Genomic DNA, 21,732 nt, shown 5'->3' on the forward strand with positions numbered 1-21,732 from the left:
CGGGTTCACTAAACAGGGAGCACCCAGAGCCTGGGTTTGGATTTGTCAAATCTCTCCCCTGCCGGTCGTTTGTTTGTGTGTTTGTTTTTATGGAGAGCTGAATTGCACTAATCTCTGAGGTCCTCATCATTCCTGGAGTTGTTAAAAGAGCAGTCTTTCAGGTCCTATAATATGAACTCCTCCTCTGCCTCATTTCTCCCTCCACACATTCAAGTACTCGTGATTCATCACCACTGAACAACATGAAACCTCACAGCTCATTTTTGTACAACTCGTATTTTTGTAAAAGCTGGATTCTTGGGACCGAATAATAATCTCCATCTGCTTTCCAGTACCCAAGGTCCCCCTCCCCACTGTGGCTTTCATAAAGCCTTTCCCATTATCAGCAATCACAATGAATTACTCCTTCCTTTTTGCTCCCACAACATTATTTCCATCTTTATTACAAATTGCCTTCTGCTTTGCATTTTAGTTAATAATTACATAGGGCTTTTTAAATCCTAAATGCCTGGAGAGGGCAGGCACCCTATCACATCCATATCTGTAGATGCAGGACCTTGAACCGAAAGGGCACTCAATAAATAAGTGAATGCTAGCGTTCAAGTGGTATTGATATAGTTCACAGGCAAAACTCATTCATTCATCCATTCACTCATTCATGGCCCACTTAACCATGACCCTTGCTTTCCCATAGATATAATTAAGAAAAGGAAAGGAACTCATCCTGTTGGGAAATGAGACCCCCTAGGTGGGCCAATACTATATGTACACACAATCACACTACCTCCATCCCTTAGAAGGAAGTAGAGTACTGTCAATCAAGCTGGGAGTTAAGGCTAAATTAATGAGGGCAGAAATAGTAGCCCTAGTAATTACTGGACCCTAATCCCTTCTCTGCTAGATGCAGGGGGTGGCTCCTCAAAGCCAGGCAGCAAGTCTGCTGCCTCTCCTGGTTCAGTGGGACCTCCTTCCTCATCCCCAAGGTCTTCAGGCATTGGGCAGAGGCATCGGAGGAAAGGAGGGATACAGGAACATAGGTTTTGGATAGTGAAAGGAAGTCCATACTCTTGAGCAGCCTTCTCTCTGTACTTCTGAGGCATTCCAGCCTCTCGGGCAGTGAAAGAAGTTGGCAGTCCTTGACTTAAGCCTCGTTCAAGCCGTGTGCCTGAAAAAGAATGGTTGGTAAGTCATTGCTCCTTTAGGGAGTGATGACTGCTACTCTTCAGTCAGCTAGGGTTTGGCCTCAACTTACCAGAAATGGTGTTCTCTAAAAGGAAACCCAAGAGTCCTGCTAGGAAGATTGGCTCTGCCAGCAGGGAGCGTAATAACACATCCAAGGGACTCCAGCCTATGAAGGGTTGGGATAAGAATTCTAATGTTGGAATCTTAATGTTGTCCAAGGCCAAGGAGTCTTAACCTTCTAGACCTAAACTCAAGTCTTGAACTAAGAATAGATCTCCATGAATTATTTTACCTCCCTTATCTTTTGTCCATCTGCTCTGCATTTCTTGAACTAAGAATAGATCTCCATGAATTATTTTACCTCCCTTATCTTTTGTCTATCTGCTCTGCATTTCTCACATTAAGGTCCTTCCCATAAAATCTCTGCTCAACACCTTATATTTTCTAAGCCTCAATACACACTCTAGATAGGCTTTGACTATTCTAAGCTTCCTTTCTCTGGTCGGTATTAAAAACTCCAACATTATTTTTTTTTCTTTTTTTGTCAGTCATTGGGGCTGAACTCTGGGCCTGGGCACTGTCCCTCAGCTAGTGCTCTACCACTTGAGCCACAGCGCCATTTCCAGTTTTTTCTGCTTATGTGGTACTAAGGAATTGAACCCAGGGCCTCATGCATGCAAGGCAAGCACTCTACCACTGAGCCACCTTCCCAGCCATGACTTCTTACTTCTATGTCTGTGATGCTGCTTCCATCAAAAATGACTTTCTTCTCGCCAAGTACATTTAAATCTTTCCATCCTTCAAGACCAGCTTAATGCTATTCGATCACTTCAAATGAAGCACCACAGCCTTTGATCTAAACTTTTCTTCCTCTTTCCTCTTTCACTGGCCTATAATACCAAGAGGTACCTTTATATCCCAAATGGTCCACATAATGCTTAATAATTTTTTTAATGAGCAGATGGACTTTTTATCCCAAATCCCAAAATAGGGTGTGGGGCCAAAAGTCTAGACACCCTGAAACCTCAAGCTGGCTACTGAAAAATTCCTCCTTCCCTCTCCACTGCACCCACCTGTGTTGAGTAAGACTGGGGCTTCCCGGAGCCACCTTGGCAGCAGTAGAGCCATGAAGATGGAGAAGCCCACAATGAAGACATTCCGCCCAGAGTCAATGTCAGCCAGGTGGAAGCTGGAGAATCCAGCAGACAGAACTACAGCCTGAGTCACTCCCAGCACACCACCTGTCCCATACGGAAGAAATCAAGGGAGTAGGGAGAAAGCACCGGGTATTGCAGGGAAGACCATGGTGAAGAGATAACCAAAAGGTTTGTTTGTGATTCTGCAAAAAGCCCAGTCAAGAAGCCAAGAGGTCAGGCTGAGACACTGAGGGCAAGCTAACCAATGTTCTAATCTTCTCGTTCAGGGAGAATATTTAGAAAGAAAAGGCATCAGGCCCGGGGTTAACTGTTTCAGTACAAGCACTCACCAAGAACAGGCAATGGGATGGTGGTGAGTAGCTGAGCCAGCCCTGGAGAGAGCCCAAGCCCCATGCAGAGCAACCCTACTATGTAGGCCACTTGCCGAGATCCAGCCTGTGTGAAGAAAAATCAAGAAAACAGCCATATCTTTTGGTTGTACCAAGTCTTTGCCTTCCTTGCTCTTCATTATTTGGATACCAACTTAAATGCTTAAATGTTACCCCTTCTAGAAGTATCCTAGCTACTCTAAAGGCTTCTTTGCTCAGCCAATATTCCATTGCTTTGTTGTCTGAATAGCACTTATCACTCTGTGAAATTATCTTCCATGTTTTCCCTTCCCCCTCTGTGAAGTCCCCTCTGTGAAGCAGGGCTTTACCTAATTTATCCTTCCCTGGAACCCCAGCCTTTGGCAAAGCACCTGATACACTTGAGGTGATTTTGTTTTTCACACTCCTCGCCCCTTACCACTTCTAAACACTTGCCCAAGTGATATCCTAGGTATGGACTGCCTTACAAACGCTGGGTAAAGCTGGCAACTAGTCAATATGAGTTCCTTTTCCCCTCCTCCATGTCCAGTTCTCCACTCTAATCCCATGTCCACATACCTTGAAAAGACTCACTGTGCCCACATTAGGGAAGCTGGATGCAGTGCCCATAGGGCTTCCCAGAAGCCCAGCCAGCATACTGCCCAGGCCCTCCAGACTCAGCCCTCGACTGCAGGCATGTGGTGGTGGAGGAGGCAAATGCAGTAGCTGGCCACACAGGGCATAGCAGCCCAGGGAGCTGGTGGAGGCTGCTAAAGCCATGGAGATGCCTGCAGCCAAAGCCCTGGGTGTCAACAAGGGCCAGTCCCACTCACCTGGAGAGGGAAAAGGAGCTACCTTGAGGCCAGGCTCAAGTTTTAGATATCTCTCTGTCTCTAACAGCTGTGTCACAAGAATCCCAGATGTCCCCATGACTTTGAAACCACTAAACTCTAAAGAGAAAGACCTATGCCTTCACCATGGCTTACAAGGTCTTCTCTTCCCAGCCTTATTTCTTGCCATACCCCATCCCACTTCACTCACTCCAGACACACTGGTCTTGCTTTTCGGACTAGGATTGTCTGTGTTCCTGGCTACTACACGTTTTTGCATATGCTCTTCCTTCTACCTAGAATGCTCTTCTCTCCTGTCTTCTGTTCAAGTACTCCCACTCATCTTTCACATTTCTTTTTTTTTTTTTTTCTGGCCATGGGGCCTGAACTCTGGGCCTGGGCGCTGTTCCTGGGCTCTTCAGCACTTGAGCCACAGCACCACTTCTGGCTTTTTCTGCTTATGTAGTGCTAAGGAATCTCATCTTTCATATTTCATCTGAATAACCATCCATCAAAAATATCCTTCCCAGCCTCGCTGATGATGCCAAGTTCCTCACTGCTGGCTTTTGCCAGTTGTGGATATACCACAACAAGTTCAGATTTAATCCTCTGCCTATCTGCTTTGTATCTATAGTCACCCAATAGGCTGACATCTCCATGAAAGCAAATGCTGCATCTGCCATGGCTATTACTTTTCTCTTCCCACATGCTAGCACATAATTAGCATTCAATAGAACCTAATCAAACTGAGGAGTGAAAGACTGCACTTGCAGCTCAGTAGTAAGCATGCTTGCTTAGCATGCACAAGGTTCTAGGTTGATCTCTACAACTGTGATAAATAAGTGATGAATAAGCAAATTTTACATACAACTCCTCAAAGGCAATCCTTATGTATCGGTTCCCCAACTGAAATGCCCATGAAAATTGGTAATATAAATGTGTAAATTGGGTAAGAAGTACCAACAGTGAGCAGTGGAACTGGCCCAAACTTCAGATGTGTCTTTAACACTGACCCAAATAAAACTTTTGATGGAGATTGACAACCCCTGAGGTTGACATATCCTCTTGAGTTCAAAGAAATGGATCTCTTGATTTGAACAAGAGAACAGGAGCCTAGAAGAAAACCTACCCGGGTGAGGTAGCCAAAACCATGGTGCTTCGGTGGGGGCTGAAGGCTTCAGGGAGAGAGTGCTGAGATCCAGAAAGGCAGAGATGATCCACACACAGGCCACAGGGAGCAGTACCTGAGGGGCAAGACTGAGACCGAAAAGAGCCCCTCTCCCCAAGCCTTCAGAGCCAGGATTAGTAGGATAGACAGAAAACCAAAACTAGAGGACTGAGGGAGCATTGAAGATTGGCCCTTCTAATTTCAACTGCCCAGCTTCCCACCTACCGAGAGGAGCCGGAAGGCAGGGATATGAATGTGAGTTGAAGAAGCTGAAGCTGGCCTCCAGGGCCACAGAGGCACCTGGCAGGAACCCAGGTGCTGAGAACAGACCACCATGATCAGGATAAGCCTAGGAGAGAAAAGGAGCTTTGGAGGCCAGAGGCAGCAGAATCCTGAAAGATGGACATGGAAGCATAAAGAATACCAAAGAAGGAACTTCCCGTGGAACGGAGTAAGAAGGTACCCTGGGAGATAGTAAGAAACAGTGTGAATGCTGGGAGTCCAGATGAACCAAGGAAAGTCCTAGTCCTCAATTTTCAAATCTCAAGTGTCCCTGTCAGCTGGAGGTCGGTGGCTCATGCCTGTAATCCTAGCTACTCAGGAGGCTGGGATCTGAGGATTGTGTGCCAGTGCAGGCAGGAAAGTCCATGAGACTCTTATCTCCAACTAACCACCAGAAAACCAGAAGTGGCTCTGCAGCTCAAGGGGTAGAGTGCTAACCTTGAGCTGAAGGACAGCATCTAGGCCCAGAGTTCAAGCCCCATGACCAACAAACAAAGAGAATGTCCAGATGGTTGCCAGCTCTAATAAGCCAGCAATTTTGTCCTCCCCCACATCTGCACATCTCCTGTGACACCATCCCACACCTCTCGGAACTCACGTACAGCAAGGCCAGGCCCCAGTGAGCAGAGCAGAACTGTGCCACCTCCCTGTGGACAGACAGCCCTGCCACAACCAGGCTGGGAGCCAGCACCAGGGGTCCACAGTAGGGGAACACACGGCCAGGAGCCCCCAGCAGCCCTAGTGTGCCCTGCAACAGCCCGGACACGAACACTGCCCCCGACACCTGGTAGAGGAGAGGAGAGGATGAAGAGAAAACTTTCTGCTCAGTTAAGTTGACCTGAGACTAGACTTCCTAACTAAATTCAGGGTAAGTCCCCTGCCCAGACAACCTCCCTCACAGCCTCTTGGTGCTTGCATAATGGAAACAAGAGTCTCCCAAGCCTGGACCACCCGAGCCTTCTTCCCATTTTCAAGTATTCACCTCTCGGAGAGAAGTATTCCAGAGCTCCAGACCGTGGCAGCCAGGCAACCTGCACAGGTGTAGTGAGAGGGAGGCTGGGAGGTATTTGGGGCACAGAGAGGAGAAAGATAAATGGGATGGAGATCTATTGCTCTTCAGTTCTAACTCATGCCTGGCATAGTTCCCAAGATACCTATAATGCCTGGAAGTCACACCACTGCCCAACCACAATTCTGAACACCCCCTCCCCACCTATACTTACAGGAACACCCAATCCCTCCCTCCCTTGTCCCTCCTATACTCACTGTTCCCAGGAGTGTGGATAGCCAGAGGTAACTTCTGAGTGGTCAGCACCAGAGCAGGAATAAGGAACTCAAAGGATGGAGCCTGGACAAGGGGCAGCCTGTAGGAACAGTGGACCCAGAAATTCTGGAAATGTGTGGCAGCAAATAGTTTCTTCTTCTCCTAGGAACCTACCCCCTCCAGGGGGTGGGAGTTTCCCTCACCTGCTGCCTATCCAAGTTTGCAGGATGGTAGATACACCACATGAAAAGAAGCTGGAGGCCAGGAGCAGAGCAGGTGAGTAAGAGAGCCCTCCTGGGGACAGACTGTGAAACAGAAGCAGGTGGGAGGCACAGAGCAGTGAAGCCAGGACCAGGAAATGCTGCAAGAAGAGAAATAGGGAAGGTCTCAGAAATAGGTGAAAATACTTATTTCTAGAGTTCATGTCACATGGACTCCTTCTAACCCCCACCCCCCATCCCTCCTTCAACCAGCACCAACTCCTGCATGTCTACCTCCTACCTGCAGAGCGAGAAGACAGCTGAGACCCCAAATGGGAGGCCCCCATCGAAAAGCCCAAGAGTGGGAGGAGGGGCTCTGGGAAACAGGAAGCAATGGTGGCAGGGGAGCCAGGGCATTCTGGGAGCCCATGGATAGGAGTGGGATGGGATGGAGAGGTGATCTGTTCATGCTGCCCTGCCTTTGCTGTGTTTGGCTGCCTTGGACTAGAATTAAATAAAGAGGTCAGAGTTTGGTGAAGCTAGCTGCCTGGAGTGGGGAAGGGGTGGGAGTGTCAATGAAGCGGAGAGAAGGGATGAGGGTTTGGGACAGGACATGGCCCTTTCACCTTTGCCCAGCTCTTGTGCAAATTCCATCAGCCATTAACTGAGGAGCTGAGTTCTGGACCCCGCCCCCCAAGGATCTTCATCCAAATCTCATTCCTAGACCAGGCTCTGGAACGTAGGCGGGTTGAGGAAAAAAGCTACTAGCATAACCTGGAGACATTTTGCATATTATCCCTTCCCACCACCATATCAGACCCACAATTCACAGCCATTCCAGAACAGGACCTGGACAACCTCAGAATGAAATTATGTCCTACATTCCACATGACAATGACAACTCCGTATGTTTACTATAATGCAAAAGAGAAATAAAATTTTTAGACATATCTCAATATGTGAAAGTTTAGGCACAAACAAATCAGAAGACAATGTATCCACATAAAGAACCACTATGGATGTGACAGTTAAATATTGGTGGCTGATAATGACTTTATTAGCAAGTCATGACCCAAGTAGTACTGACCTGGTGAACTGCTTTTCCAAAAAGGTGAACAAACTCTTGATAACAGGTTGAACAAAATTAAGTACAGTTTTAATTTACATGGTTGTGTATTCCTGGCAGATTGAGGCTTTCTCCCTCCCCCCCAAAAAAGGTGCAAAGAAAGAATAAGAAAAACAAAAGCTTGGTGCTGGTGGCTCCTGCCTGTATTCCTAGCTGCTCAAGAGGCTGAGATCTGAGGATCATGATTGGAAGCAGTCTAGGCAGGGTCTGAGATTCCAAAAAGTAAAAAGTGGAGCAATGGCTCAAGTGGTAGGGCTCCGGCCTTCAGCTAAACAAAGATAAGGGACAGTACTTAAACTGAGTTGGAGCCCCAATACAGGCATAAAAAAAGTGAAAAAATGATTTCATATCTGCATGTAAAATGGTATAGTTTTAGGTTTGGCCAGAATTGATGACAAGATAGAGGAACTCACAGGCTAGCCAGGCTATATAGCAAGACTCTGCTTCTAAAATAAAAATACAGTGTAAGGCTCAGATAAACAGTTTCACATATGATTATCAGCTCATCATTCAATATTTGTCTTGCGAATTCTTCATAGTAAAGAAAGTTTTTGAGCATTTTAGGGTATCTAGTATCCTGGCTCATGCTTGAATGTCAAAGAGCATACCCACCCCTACCCCCAACCCCCAAGTCCTTATAACAACCAAAAAAATGTCCCATGTCTCCAAAATGCCCCCTAGGGGGCAGCAGCACCATGATGTGGATGATGGTCAGCAATCCAAATACCCTGCAGTCAATGGTCTAGACTCTTCTTCCAGTAATGATCCAGCTCTGGTTCTTTATTCATCAACTATCTCCATGAGTCCATCTGGTAGAGAGGTGAGTGTAGGTCTTCAGGCTTGCCCTTAAGGAGCTCAGGGGTCTCTGCTTGGCTTGATCCAAGGATCCACAAAGCTGGTGCTCACCCAGAACATGCAACAGAGCCAACCCCAAGCAAGGGACAGCCATTTTTGCCCTGTGCCAGGACAAATTGAGTGCAGCTAGTGCTCTAGGATGCTGGGAGCAGGGATGAGGGGTAATTTGAAACAGGAGGTTTTCATAGTCTTATCAAATACGGAGGTCCTGAAACATGGCTAGCAAGATGATAGGATCAGGAAGTAGGGAGGCTTAGAGGTAGATACAAAGAGGATCTTTAAGGGCTGCCGCAGAAGGAAAAGGCCAGGCCATGCAACAGAAACTGTTTATTGAAACTTCAGTTCTACAAAAGCGTGAAAAACCCAGATACAAAGCAGTGGCCAGAGAGGCCTGTGAAGAGAACACTTGGAGAGGAACCAGAAAAGAGGAAAGTCTTGGAGTAGGAAACTGAGGTTGGAAGACAAAAGGTCAAGGCTGAAGGTCCCACCAGTATCTGGCTCCATTACTACATCCAAGGGATGGTTATGGAAAGCTCTGCCCCCTCACATAGCCTTCCGGTAGCAGTTACTACTTGGCATTGTCAGTCCCCGGCTCTCTGGCTTCAGGGACATCACACAGGCCCATGTCAATGTTTCCTTCCCCCGCCCCCTCCCTGCTTCCCTTATAGCCTTCCTTTTACCTTTCTATCCTAGGACACTCAAAAGCAGTCTGTAAAAACCTTGGGGAAGCAGAGATGGGCCTCCTGGCCCCCTGGTAACTGAACTGAGGCTGCTCCAGGCACTATGTCTGCCCTGGCCTGCCAATCAGTCTGAGCTCTAGGAGAGTACATGACCTTCAGTCCCTCTGCCCACAACCCCTTATGCTCCTACCCAGGAGGACAGGGAAACACCAAGGACCCAGAGAGGCAGCAGAGATCTAATCAAGCTTCCTTCTTCCAGATCTAAGGAACTCCCAAACCCTCTTAGTGCATCTGTCAAAACTCTACCTAACCTGGGAAAATGAAAGATTTGAGGCGAGCCAGTTCCATGACGCTGAAAAGGGAACACTGCTGGGGTTGAGGGAACGGAGGGGCCACAGGGCTCCAGGCCCAAGGCGGGGCCAAGCCATAGGTGTGGTCCCAGGGGCTGGAAGGCCCAGTGGGTACTGTTCGGTTAGGGTGTTGGCAAGCATGGCAGGTTGGAGGATCTCTCTGGAGGTTCTGGCAAAGGGGGCAGTTTTGGAAAAGAGTGGGTGGGGCAGGGGGCTCTGGAGGAGGAAGTGGTGGGGGAGTCAGTGAGGCAAGAAGACTGCCCCAAAGTGAACGCAGCCCTGTGTCGCCTTCCAGGCAGCTGGAGATGTTAGCAGAAGACACTAGGCACTGTGTCACAGGGGAAGGTATACAGGGCTCCAAGACGCCCTTGGACACTAGTCCAAGGTTAGGGGGGCCAGGTGATGGGCTGCAGGACAGCCCCAAGGACTGGTGTATTACAGCTACTGATGCCACAGCAAAGGCCACACTGCTCACATACGCCATGGCTAATAGGCAGGACAGCTGTAGGAAAGAAGGTAAGAAAACCAGTGGGCTACTGACTTCTTGCACTCACGAGTATGCATGAGCACATACACCCCTCCTAGTCTCTGAAGCTGGAGCTCCTTGAATCCCATCAAGCCTCCCCATTCCCATCTATTTCTAATCTCCTAACCCTCTTGGCATTTGATTTTTGTCATCCCACCCACCAGCCTGCTCAAGCTCCTCTTCTCCCTAATCCCTCCTCACCTTAACCAGACGCTGGCAGAGGAAGCCAAGAGCCAGTTGCCAGGTCGGCTGCTCCAGCAGCACACACAGGTCTGTGTAGGTGTACCAGCCCCGCCGCCGACCCTGATGCTCAGCAACACTGGTAGGAAAGGAGGACAGAGAGGAAATCTGCAACTCTTATCAGCCAGTTCAGGGGTACCCTCACACCCGCCAGGGGCCATCAGAAAGCACTGGAGAACTAGTTAAATGTATAGATCCAGAAACTGAGACTTTTGTTTTGTGTGTGTGTGTGCCAGTGCTGAGACTTGAACTCAGTGCCCCATACTCTCACTTGGTTTGGCTCAAGTCTGAAGCTTTGCCACTTAAGGTTTTTGCTGACTAATTGAAGATAAGAATCTACAGATTTTTCTGGCCAGGCTGGCTTTAAACTTCAACCCTCAGAACTCAGCCTCCTGAGTAGTTAAGATTATAGGCATGAGCCACCAATGTCTGGCTAAGACCTGAATTTTAAATGAGTTGCAACCACCCTCCCAAAGGAGGGCTGATGGGTTTGGGAACAACAATCTTGGGCAATTCTGTCTTGACTCCTCCTTTCCCCAAGTTACATAAATGCTCATATCTAGATCCTATCACAGTTTACCCTCTAAATCCCTTGGGCCCTCTGCCCACTTCCTAGAACCTACCAGCTCTCCAGCCAGCTCAGCACCTCAAATATCTCTCGAGGGTCAGTGTAGAGATGCCAGTCCTATGGGTAAGAAAAGGGAAGAGCATAAACCAAACTTGGATATGAGCCAGTGAGCTGAGAATAAGAACACAGGAAACAACCACCACCACTACCACTATTGACACTTACCTAGAATTTACATGTGCTAGATACTATCCTGAGATCTTTTTTTGTTTTAAGTGGTGTAATCACCACAACCTGATTTCAGATTACACTCTCATTAAGAAAAAAAGAAGAAAGCCCAGTGCTGGTGGCTTACACCCATAATCTTAGCTACTCAGGAGGCTGAGATCTGAGGACTGTGGTTCAAAGCAAGCCCAGGCAGGAAAGTTCATGAGACTCTTATCTCCAATGAACCACCAGAAAAGTGAAAGTGGTGCTGTGGCTCAAAGTGGTAGAGCACTAACCTTGAGGTGAAGAGCTCGGTGACAAGGTCCAGGCCCAGAGTTCAAGCCCACGAAAGACAAAAAAAAAAGAGGCGAAAATAACCCTGAGAATAGTCTGTGTCCTCAGGCAGCTCAGAATGTAGGAGATAAAGAAAGATTGGAAGCAAACACTCAAACCCAACACCACAGGCTTTGACTCAGTGTGTGACTTAGAGTGCCCTGTGGGGCCCTGGAGGAAGAGGAGAGAAGGAAATCACTCCTGACCTCACAGCTCCAAGAACCTCTAGGAGGTCAGTCCTAAAAGGACAGAAAGGGAAGAGGCTAACACAAAGGCACAAGAAGAGTAAGCAGACAGATAAAGACATTACTGAAGGCTAAGTAAAACACAAAAATGACAGGAAGGTAAAGACTGACCAGGGAACCAGAGCAAAACAGAAAACAAACACTCACCATGGCGCTCAGGAAGCCCCTTTCCAAGGCATTAAGAGTGGGTACTGGCACACCCCCAGCAGCTCCCCATTCATCATTGAAGACCTCCTCCTCCTCCCCTTCGTCATACAAGTACTTACTGGCCACCATCTGCAGAGAAATCAGAAGTGTCATTGGTAGAGTACACAATGGGTTCCTGACTCACTGGGGAGATGAAAGGGGCGGAGGGGAGGGAGGGGGGTGAAAGGTACATTACCATGGAGATCAGAAACAAGTCAGACGATGATACATGCTGCAGATAGTCTGGGTTTCGGTGCCGGAGCCGTTCAATGTACACCAGAGCTAGCATCATAGCACAAGGGGAGATGCATGCCTCTCTAGGAGGTAGAAAGAAGCAGTATTAAACCCAAGGGGTGCTGGGTGCCGGTGGCTCACGCCTGTAATCCTAGCTACTCAGGAGGCTGAGATCTGAGGATCATGGTTCAAAGCCATCCCGGGCAGGAAAGTCCGTGAGACTCTTATCTCCAATAAACCACCAGAAAACCGGAAGTGGCGCTGTGGCTCAAGCAGTAGAGTGCTCGCCTTCAGCTGAAGAGCGCAGGGACAGTGCCCAGGCCCAGAGTTCAAGCCCCGCAACCAACAACAACAACAAAAAAACCCCAAAGGCTTTTGACTTCTGTCTTTACACCTTTTCTTTAGATAACCCCTTCTCTAGAACCCAAACATCGTGTACTATCCTTTCAATTCCAGGCTCACCGAGACACATGAGCCACATATTTCTTCTGGAGTCTTCGGATTGGGCTGGGGGCTGCCTTTTGGAGAAGTTCCACAGCAATGTCTACAGGAAACAGAAGCAGGGCAGAATGAACAAACAACTCCTTCCCTTCCCACTAGTCCCCCACTGAAGACACAAATCCATGCTGACTGAGGCCCTTAGAACAAGACCATAATAACAAAATAGATCAAATTTTCCCAAACTAAGACAAAAGCCCATTCCAAGAATATAGCAGGAAGCTATATTCTTCTGGTATTATTATCATCATTTCACCTTTATACTGTATAAGGAGGTTTCAATTTAACATATTCACTTATATGTACAGTGCATCTTGATCAGTCACCCCGTCCATCATTCACACACAAACACACCATTCCATCCATACCATTTTTCACTTCCACTTTCACTTAAGTACATTACATATTTTGACTGTACTTACCCACCATTCCTATTTCAGTCAAGACCTTCAATTTACTAGTATTTATTTTGAACTACTTATTGTTCAAAGGGTAAATTATTCCACAGAATCTCACTCTTGCTTATATCATGTTTTATGGCCCTGTATCTATTTACATATGCTTAATACTTTAAGCATAACACCCAAATATGACAGAAAATGTGTCTTTTGTCTTTCTGAGCATTGCTTACTTCACTCAATGACTTTTTTCAAGGTCTATCCATTTGACTTATTGTTCTGTTACACAAATTAAACATATTTATCTTTCACTGGTGTTCTGAGAAATCAAGCCTTGTTTATTTGAGAAGATACAATAAAAATACTTAGGAAATTAGTTTCTGATATACAAATTTTTTAAAAAAGTATCAGAGCTGATATTATAACTTCAGAGTGGATGGAATGCTCGCCAAGTATGTGCAAAGTACTAGACTGATTCCCCAGCAAGAAGGGGGGGTAAGAATGTGTGCTAGCAATATTTTTTTATTCACGTGGCCTTACTCACGTGGGATAAAAATAACGTGAATCACATTACATTCTTGAGCCAAGTACCAGTGATGATGAGTGAGCACGGCTCCCAGGGTGAACCTCCAGGCATCTGGGTGACTGTTGACAACCCCCTTCTCCTGCTTCTCATTTGCCCAGTCACACAACCCTGCCTAACCTGCCACGGGGCTGGAGAGCTCCTCCAGGCTGCAGTCCGCCTCCCAGTCCCAGCCATAGTACAATCTCCTTCGGATTCGGGCACTCAGCTTCTGGTGTCCAGGGAGGAACTGAAACAGGACAGAGAGTGGTAGAGGGTAAAGGGCAGGGCAGGGTATATTGGTGATCCTGGCTCAGGCTGGAAAGGTGGGTGCGGGGAGGCAGGCCTGGCCCCGAGTTCTCTAGATTGTTTGACGATGGGACACAGTATGGGAGAAGATAGTGTGCCCCCACAGAGAACTCGACAGATGATTTTTACGACGCCCCCATCAATCTAGCCAGCCCACCTCGAGGCCCTGCCTCAGGGCCCAAACGACCGAGGCCTCCAGTAATCACCACTCCTGCGGCTGTCGCCCAACCTGGGCCACAGCAAGCAAGTGAGCCTTAGGTCTACTCGGGGGGGGGGCGGGGGGGGACCGGAGGGGAACGCCTGGGCGCCCCGGTTCCCAGCGGCGGGAGGTCGTGGGAGGGGGCCGGCGAGTGCGCTCACCGTGAAGTCCTGGAAGCCGGTGAGGGAAAAGGCACCTTCTTCGTCCAGCAGGAGCCCGGCTAGGTCCATCACGCCGCCAGCCGCCGACCTGCGAAGGTAGAGCCGAGGGAAGGAGTTGTAAGCGGCCGGCAAAGCCGTCGGCACCCGCCGATCCACCTGCCCGCTCGCCCTCCGGCCTCCCCCGAGCGGCCGCCGCCCTCGCCCGCGCAGCCCCCTCCCCTCACGGCGGCGGCGGTGGCAGGCGGGGCCGGGATCACCCGCGGGGCCTCTTCCTGTTCCGCCCCGGGCCCCGCGGCTCGAAACCCGGCAGCTGCCGGCCGGTGCGGCGGCGCTCACCTCGCGGAGTACCGGGGAGGGGGGGAGGGGCTGGCTGCCAAGCGCGTACTCTGTCCGGCGTCGCGTAGCCCCGCGTTAAAACAAGCCGCGAGCGCGTCGCCGGCGAGTCAGAGCCTGGCCGGAAGTGCCGCCCGCCCAGCCCAGCCTTCCACCCGCAAGCCTCGGGAGCTCCCGGCCAAGTCACCGAACAGAGCCCCAGGCGCCCTAGCCTGAGAATCGGGGACCAGTTCCTAGGGGCCCACACTATACCGAGGGCGTACGGTTCAGGCAGATCTGGTAGCGATGTCGAAGTGCTAGCGTGGATAAAGTGGACAGTTGCTGCCGGCTGTCTGTTTAAATGAGGGAGAAGGACACAGAGATGGAAAGCCAAAGGGTCAACAAATGCAGCAATGGCACTCACTGGACACTACGTTGAAAATGAACTGTACAACCTGTGGGTCGGAGGTGGGAGGGGAAACTGGGAGAGACAGGGAAAGGGGTGCCATTGTCCAAAAAAGAAACTCATTTCCTGACTTACGTAACTGTAACCCCTTTGCACATCTTTATAATAGCAAGCATTTTAGGGAAAGGGCGGGGGGAGGAACGTACATACAACGAGATCCGTAAACCTCTAAAAGGATCCGAAAAAAAAAATCAGTGGGAGAACTGGGTAAGATGGAAACTTAAGCTTTTCACTGTTGCACCTTAGTAGTGTGAAAACTTTAAACCTTGTTAAACATATGTACTCTGAAAGGTTATTCCGGCTATGAGATGATCTCAAGGGAATAGGAAGACACAGCCCCCAAAGTAAACAATACCTAAACAAGGTTTGTTTTGAACACACCTTCCGCCCCGGCTTCCCGCCGCAGGATCCCGGGAGAAAAGAGCGCGGATGTACGTGGCAACCTGGAAGCAGCAGCTTTTCGGGGATGGGGGTGAAGCTGCTTCCAAGTCTGACGAGTCACTCGCTAGTGTTTGTTTACCCGCTGAGGGGAGTGGACCGGGCGCCCCGGCGGGTTGGAGGACGCGGACGGTCGCCGCCCTTCCGAGTCCTACCCCGGATACGGCGCGTCCGGAACCCCACTTCCTGACCCCGCAGTCGGGATCACACGGAGATTCACGACCTCCCACCAGACCTCCCAGTCACTGTGATGGTAGGGAAGAAGAAAGCCGGCAGCACCAATTGAACCCTGACCCACGGGTCACGGCAGGGCCAACCAGAACACGCACCTGCGTAGTGAAGGGTTAAGGCAGCCGCCTGTGCGCACGCGCGAGCCGCCCATCCGGGCGGTTTAGTCGCGTCACGTGACGGGCTCAGCGCTCTGAGATCATGTGACACCCGTCTGCAGGCTCCGCTCCGCTCTGCTTGCGCCCCCTTCCGCTTGACGCGCCCCCGGCGGCGGCCGCGCAGCCCTGGCTCCGCACGGGCTCGGGCCAGCGGCGGCGGCGGGGAGATGGCGAGCAGCGGCAGTGGTAACACCGGGGCGGGTGGAGCCTCCGGGCTGGGCCTCGGCCTGGGTCTGAGCCTCGGCATGGGTGAGGCCACCGGCGAGGCGGAGGAGGAGGCGGCCACGGCCGAGGCGGTGGGACGCCTGGCCACCGCGCTGTGGCTGCGGCTCCGCAGCTGGGAGGCCGTGCTGGCGGCGGCGCAGCGGCTGCTGGTGTGGGAGAAGCCGCTACACAGCCTGGTCACCGCAGCCGCGCTCAACGGCCTCTTCTGGTAACGGCCGCGGAGGAGGGGGCGGGGCCGGGCTGCGCGGGAGAGCGGGGGCGGGGGGACCCGGAGCACCTTTCGGCTTTGTGGGCTGTCAGCGGGCCTGAAGCGATGATCGTCCCCCAGGTTTCGGAGGCAGCCTCCTGCCAAGTTGCCCGAACGGTTCCTCCTCAGTCCGGGCAGCGAGTGAGGCCTACAAGGCTAGTCCCGCATTACGGGGTGCCTTTCCACCTTACGCGATGTACGCTGGATCCTCGCTTGCCTCCTCTCAGTTGAAATGCCTGTGTCTCCCGAAGGTTGTTGTCTTCGTCGTCACTCCGGCCCTTCTTCCTGCTCAGCATCTCATTTTTGGCCTATTTTCTGCTGGATCTCTGGCAGCCTGGCTTCTTCCTTGACGTTTCAGGTGAGTGTCTTCGGCAAGCACGCGTCGTGCACTTGCTTTGTGCTAGACCCCCGCCTGGGTGGGGTTTGAACAGTGAAGATGTTCTGCCAGCCACTTGCTTCTCAAGCACATTCCCCACCTCTTTACCTCTGTTTTAGGAGATTTCCTAAAACGGGAATTGCCTCTTTTCCAAAAATTAATGTACCTGTGTTGTGGTAGTTAAGAAAGTGAAGTCTGCAGCCAGCTCACCTGGATTCCATTCCCTGATCCGCCTCTTAGCTTGTGTGTGGACCTGAAAAGAGTTGCTCATACTCTGCCTCAGTTTCCTCATCTATAAAACAGGGATGACACAACTTTACAGATTAAGTCCATTCATGTTATGTGATTATGGTAGTGCTTCACTTGTCTTAGGAATTGAATAACTATTTGTTGTTTTTTGTGTTTTCCGTACTTTGTAGTTAGGTATCAGGCTGTATGAATTGCTAGATATATAAGTGTGGATAAGATGTGATTCCCGTGTTTGAGAAGTGTAAAATGAAAAGGGGACAAATACAATAACAGTGTGTAATACCTCCTGCTTTTGGTATTTGAAGTAGGTGCTATGGGACTAAGAGGAGGGGTAGCCCTTTCTATCTTCCTATACTCCTAGCCACCTAATATGTACCCCCCTATTCTCTCTATAGCATCATCCCCTGAGGAGCCACACTCTGACAGGTGGGTACCTTTTGAAGACAGAGGCCCCAATCTAGTCTTGCTTATTGGTTCCTCAAAGAGGAACAATGCTGCAACTTTTGTAGGCACAATCCTAACGTAGTGAAGGAACAGGCAGCAGACTACAAAACTGTACTTGGTCCTGGGCTCCTATGCAGGTGTTTATGTGCCAGCTTCTTTTGAGTCAGTGGGTTGGGTTCCCTGGGGCTTTGCTTCCCTGGACTAGCACAGTCTCCCTTTGCAGAGGTGGGATTTTCTACTTGGTTAGACTGATATCATCAACAGTCTCAGAGAGATTTGAGCTACTAGGAAGCTGGTCTCTGAGGCCTCCAGGGGTCATATCATGTCTCCCCAGTGAGGGTGCGGGGTCAGGCGCCCGGCCGCACCTGCTGAGTGTGCCCGAGTTGTGCAGATACCTGGCTGAGAGCTGGCTCACCTTCCAGATTCACCTGCAAGAGCTGTTGCAGTACAAGAGGCAGAATCCAGCTCAGGTAACCTTCCCTACATCCTAGAACAGTTCCCTGGGCATGATGGGGATGAGAGAAAAGTGAAATGAGCAGTGTTTACTGCAGACTTTCTGAATTGGTGAATTTGGTCGTCATCTTGACTAGACTAGATCACTGAGTTCCTCGAGGAAATACCTATCCTTTTTGCCAGTTGGGTGGATTGCATAGATCAACATACTATTTTTCATGGACTGTGTGCTCTTCTCTGCAGTTCTGTGCTCGTGTCTGCTCTGGCTGTGCCATGCTGGCTGTGCTGGGACACTATGTTCCAGGGATTATGATATCCTACATTGTCTGTGAGTAGGGTCTAGCCCTGCCCTCCAGAGCCCTCTCCTTTCTTCTTTACCTTGTCTGTCACATGGGAAAGCTGTGTTCTCTCTGCTTAGTTACCCATTTGTGGAGGTCTCCAAGCATTCTGTAGAACATCCCTGTCAACAGAAGCATCATCCTGGGAGGAGGGCAGTAGATAGCGGGTGGGGGTGAGGGTGGGGGTGGGCTGTTAAGAAGGTGGTGTTGCCTTGGAAAAGGACCTCATCTTCTTCATATATAGGGACCAATTGAATGAAAGATCTTAGGAAACTGGTATATGGAGCTCTGAGTGGACTTTCTAATCCATAGTGCTGAGTATCCTGCTGTGGCCCCTGGTGGTTTATCATGAGTTGATCCAGAGGATGTATACTCGCCTGGAGCCCTTGCTCATGCAGCTGGACTACAGCATGAAGGCAGAAGCAGATGCCCTGCATCACAAACATGACAAGAGGAGTAAGGGACTCTCTTAACCCAGGAGGGTAAAAGATGGGGAGGCCTTGGCTTATGGCTTATAATGGGCTCTGAAATTTAGATCATTTCCAGTTCCTTGACCATGTTTGTTCCCCACCATTGTCCTTGCTGGTCACTGCCTTATTGCTCTTCTCTAGAGCGGCAAGGGAAGAACTCACCCCCAGGAGGTGATGAGCCACTGGCAGAGACAGAGAGTGAAAGCGAGGCGGAGCTGGCTGGTTTCTCCCCAGTGGTGAGGTCCAGGGGAGATGGGGTATCAAATGAATAGAAACTGGGGAAATCTGGCTGCTTTAGAGCTGCTGTCTCTAGGTAGTGGGATGCAAAGGGCTTGGGGGCAGGGTGTTCTTATCCTCACTTGTGTTCATCCTGGTTCTTCTCCTACAGGTAGATGTGAAGAAAACAGCGCTGGCCTTAGCCATTACAGACTCGGAGCTGTCAGATGAAGAGGCCTCCATCTTGGAGAGTGGTGGCTTCTCTGTGTCCCGGGCAACAACTCCACAGCTGACAGATGTCTCTGAGGGTATGGAGAGCTTTGTGTCTCTTGAGCTTCCTATTCTTTGTTGTGGGGTACTGGTTGTGCTCTGGCTTTCCATAAAGGTTTCCTCCAGGGGAACTGACATTTTAATTCTACCCTAAGCTCCTGAAAGACCTTAACACTAATCCCTGGTCTAGTGTTCCATATCCTGAATTCTTAACTTCAACTCATTGGTTGTTGTGACGATCAGAGAAGTAGACCCATCTCTAACCCTTTCTTCTCTGCATAGATTTGGACCAGCAGAGCCTGCCAAGTGAGCCAGAAGAAGCACTGAGCAGAGAGCTGGGGGAGGGGGAAGAGGCAGAGTTGGCCCCTCCTGAAGACCTTCTAGGCACCCCTCAGGCCCTCTCAAGGCAAACTCTGGACTTGAGAGAGGATGAACAAGCAGATGTGACAGCCAAGGAAACCTTGCTTCGGCTCTCATCCCCTCTTCATTTTGTGAACACACACTTCAATGGGGCAGGGTCCCCCCAGGATGGAGTGAAGTGCCCTCCTGGAGAACCAGTGGAGATGCTGAGCCCAGAGGCAGTGAGTGGTGACCTCACAGCTCCGCCCAGCACCCTCTCACCCCAACTTTGCCTCGCTGAAAATGACCTAGTTCCCTCCCCCAACCCCTTCCCCTCTGGGCTCCCACCTCTTCCCCAGGACTCACCCCAGTCCTTCCCTGCTCCTGAGGAAGAAGAGGCACTCGCCACTGAGGACTTTGAGTTGCTGGATCAGGGGGAGCTGGAGCAGTTGAATGCAGAGCTGGGCTTGGGACCAGAGACACCCCCAAAACCCCCTGATGCTCCACCTCCTCCTTCCATGGGGCAAGACACCCATTCTTTGCTACAGTCAGACCAAGAGGCTCAGGCTGTGGCTGAGCCGTGAGTCATGAGGGAAGGAGCTGCGGGCACAGTAGGGCTTCCTGGCTAGGGGTTCACTGTTTCCTCCTTTCCACCACTCTGAGGAGGGGCAATGTGTTGGGAAGTTGGCTGTCAGTAGCCAACCCACCTTCTGCCTGCCTGCTTGCCTGCTGGCCTAGGCCTGGTGCAGTACCTGTGCCTAGGATTGGTTTTAAGTTTGTAAATAATTTTCCATTTGAGTTAGTGGGTGTGAACAGGGCTAGGGAAGTCCTTCCCACGGCCTGCATTTGCCTCCCTGCCTCATCTCTATTCTCATTCCACTATGTCCTAAGCCCTGGAAATCTAACCCTTTCTTTTTCCTCCTATCCTCAGGGACCTGTGCTGCTCTGCCCTCATGTCCTACTGGTTGTTTAGTTCAGGCACTTTATAATTTTTCTATCCTATTCCACATTCCCTGAGCTTTCATGTCCCTGCTGTGTCCTGTCCTTAGCAGCGCAACCCCTGCCTTTTGCCAGCTACTACTTCCCACAGGCACTGGCCATGCTTTGGGGTGACTTCTGATCTAGGAGGTTAAGAGTAAACCTGCGGTGGTAGATCAGGCCAGTAGTTCCACACTAGTCACTGTAGCCTTTATAAACTACACCGCACTCTCACCTAAGTTTGGCCCTTTCATGATCCAGGAGAGCAGGGGCCCACAATCACTTGACTAGCACTGGGGTTGATGAGGATGTTATCTGTCTTGTTGAGAAGAGGGGCTTCCTTACTATCCTAGAGAGGAAGAAGGAAACCTGATCCTCTGAGCTGTGGTGGGACTACCACATACACACATGCACGCACACACACACACAGAATAGGGCCTGGAATTGGATAGTAATAATCTGTGCAGGTGTTGACTGGAAAAATAAAGTGATTGGCTAGAACTGCTGCCTGCTTGCCTGCCTGCCTCATGAGCTGCCTCCCACTCTGCACTTTGTCCCTTCCTCACCCTTCCTCCCTTCACCCTGGTCTTGCTCCCAGCTGTTTATTTACCTTGGTGCAAAACAGGGCCAGAAGCAAAGATTCCTCTGACAAGCCTAACTGCCCCTGAGTCATCTTCCCTGACTGTGTGATTTGTTTAGTGAGACTTAGCATGTGTGAATAAAGCATATGCAGGAGGAAATTGCCTTGTCTTCCCAGTCAATAGAAATGTGGAGCCATAACTGTTTCTACCATGTTGCCTAGACCCTTAACTGCCTTCTATCTGTGTGCTAACATCCAAGTTGCTCAGCCTGATTTATCTTTACTGGGCAGTCCAAACAAGCAATAGATACTTACATTAACTAATTTCAGGACAGAGAACTATAGAAGTACCCAACAGTTTGAATGTATAACATGCTTGGCACTGTTCTAAGTGACTTATGTGTACTAATATGTCTTTTCCTCACAATTCCTAAGATATATCCTGTTATTAACTGCATTTTACAAACAAATTAACTTTCTACAAGGCCCAATAAATAGTAGATCCAAACCCACTGGCTTCAGCAAACACATTCCATCAGTAAAGGTCTGTCCACTGATAGAGCCCAAAAGGAAAATGAAAGATGCCTAAAGATTTGGGAACTGAGCCAGGTGCCAGTGGCTCACGCCTATAAGCCTATAATCCTAACTACTCAGGAGGCTGAGATCTGAGGATCACAGTTCAAAGCCAGCCTGGGCAGGAAAGTCTGAGATTTTTTTTGGCACCGGGGCGGCGGGGGAGGGGGGGGGGGGGGGGAGGGTCGTGGGCCTGAACTCGGCCTGGGCGCTGTCCCTCAGCTCTTCAAGGCTAGCGCTCTATCACAGCGCCACTTCTGGCTTT

The 21,732-nt window shown here is 50.0% G+C and overlaps 3 protein-coding genes across 9 annotated transcripts; 1 reads left to right on the top strand and 2 right to left on the bottom strand.

Annotated features, from left to right (window-relative positions):
* Positions 1-410: 410 nt before the first annotated feature.
* On the bottom strand, positions 411-7,005 carry Slc23a3 (solute carrier family 23, member 3). 3 transcript variants are annotated; one of them, XM_013011448.1, is made up of 12 exons: positions 6,732-7,004; positions 6,434-6,591; positions 6,233-6,330; positions 5,949-6,022; positions 5,569-5,750; positions 4,910-5,033; positions 4,646-4,760; positions 3,266-3,519; positions 2,669-2,774; positions 2,256-2,423; positions 1,253-1,348; positions 411-1,165 (listed from the first exon to the last, which is right to left on the bottom strand). In XM_013011448.1, exons 1-12 carry the CDS (start codon positions 6,897-6,899, stop codon positions 873-875), a joined length of 1,836 nt encoding a protein of 611 aa, XP_012866902.1. In that variant the 5' UTR covers positions 6,900-7,004; the 3' UTR covers positions 411-872. The 3 variants fall into 3 exon arrangements, with proteins under 3 accessions (XP_012866902.1, XP_012866910.1, XP_012866918.1); XM_013011456.1 differs by having other exon boundaries at positions 6,233-6,356; positions 6,732-6,856; XM_013011464.1 differs by lacking the exon at positions 3,266-3,519 and having other exon boundaries at positions 4,646-4,691; positions 4,910-5,002; positions 6,732-7,005.
* Positions 7,006-7,466: 461 nt separating this feature from the next.
* On the bottom strand, positions 7,467-15,620 carry Cnppd1 (cyclin Pas1/PHO80 domain containing 1). Of its 3 annotated transcripts, none has more exons than XM_013009297.1 (10): positions 15,267-15,620; positions 14,693-14,772; positions 14,108-14,195; positions 13,580-13,688; positions 12,443-12,524; positions 11,943-12,063; positions 11,708-11,836; positions 10,831-10,892; positions 10,169-10,286; positions 7,467-9,943 (listed from the first exon to the last, which is right to left on the bottom strand). In XM_013009297.1, exons 3-10 carry the CDS (start codon positions 14,174-14,176, stop codon positions 9,398-9,400), a joined length of 1,236 nt encoding a protein of 411 aa, XP_012864751.1. In that variant the 5' UTR covers positions 14,177-14,195; positions 14,693-14,772; positions 15,267-15,620; the 3' UTR covers positions 7,467-9,397. The 3 variants fall into 3 exon arrangements, with proteins under 3 accessions (XP_012864751.1, XP_012864748.1, XP_012864756.1); XM_013009294.1 differs by having other exon boundaries at positions 15,241-15,620; XM_013009302.1 differs by lacking the exons at positions 14,693-14,772; positions 15,267-15,620 and adding an exon at positions 14,444-14,459.
* A 124-nt stretch (positions 15,621-15,744) lies between these two features.
* On the top strand, positions 15,745-21,406 carry Fam134a (family with sequence similarity 134, member A). Of its 3 annotated transcripts, XM_013009279.1 has the most exons (10): positions 15,827-16,142; positions 16,433-16,539; positions 17,202-17,232; positions 17,585-17,720; positions 17,947-18,031; positions 18,354-18,497; positions 18,653-18,747; positions 18,900-19,035; positions 19,280-19,578; positions 19,696-21,406. In XM_013009279.1, the coding sequence occupies exons 1-10, from the start codon at positions 15,877-15,879 to the stop codon at positions 19,918-19,920; spliced, it is 1,524 nt and encodes a 507-aa protein (XP_012864733.1). In that variant the 5' UTR covers positions 15,827-15,876; the 3' UTR covers positions 19,921-21,406. The 3 variants fall into 3 exon arrangements, with proteins under 3 accessions (XP_012864727.1, XP_012864733.1, XP_012864740.1); XM_013009273.1 differs by having other exon boundaries at positions 15,745-16,142; positions 19,280-21,406; XM_013009286.1 differs by lacking the exons at positions 15,827-16,142; positions 16,433-16,539 and having other exon boundaries at positions 17,214-17,232; positions 17,673-17,720; positions 19,280-21,406.
* Positions 21,407-21,732: the final 326 nt, after the last annotated feature.

The sequence above is a fragment of the Dipodomys ordii genome, unplaced genomic scaffold (genome assembly GCF_000151885.1).
Source record: "Dipodomys ordii isolate 6190 unplaced genomic scaffold, Dord_2.0 Scaffold1, whole genome shotgun sequence".
Classification (NCBI taxonomy): Eukaryota; Metazoa; Chordata; class Mammalia; order Rodentia; family Heteromyidae; genus Dipodomys; species Dipodomys ordii.

Coding starts and splice junctions, on each gene's coding strand:
- Slc23a3 (XM_013011448.1), bottom strand. CDS start 6,899: ATGAACAGATCACCTCTCCATCCCATCCCACTCCTATCCATGGGCTCC. Junction 4,761..4,909: donor CTGCCTTCCGGCTCCTCTCG/GTAGGTGGGAAG, acceptor CTTGCCCCTCAG/GTACTGCTCCCTGTGGCCTG. Junction 2,775..3,265: donor GCACAGTGAGTCTTTTCAAG/GTATGTGGACAT, acceptor TTCTTCACACAG/GCTGGATCTCGGCAAGTGGC.
- Cnppd1 (XM_013009297.1), bottom strand. CDS start 14,176: ATGGACCTAGCCGGGCTCCTGCTGGACGAAGAAGGTGCCTTTTCCCTC. Junction 12,064..12,442: donor TATGTGGCTCATGTGTCTCG/GTGAGCCTGGAA, acceptor TCTACCTCCTAG/AGAGGCATGCATCTCCCCTT. Junction 10,287..10,830: donor CTGAGCTGGCTGGAGAGCTG/GTAGGTTCTAGG, acceptor CTTTCCTACCAG/TGTTGCTGAGCATCAGGGTC.
- Fam134a (XM_013009273.1), top strand. CDS start 15,877: ATGGCGAGCAGCGGCAGTGGTAACACCGGGGCGGGTGGAGCCTCCGGG. Junction 16,540..17,201: donor CTTCTTCCTTGACGTTTCAG/GTGAGTGTCTTC, acceptor TTCTCTCTATAG/CATCATCCCCTGAGGAGCCA. Junction 17,721..17,946: donor AGAGGCAGAATCCAGCTCAG/GTAACCTTCCCT, acceptor TCTTCTCTGCAG/TTCTGTGCTCGTGTCTGCTC.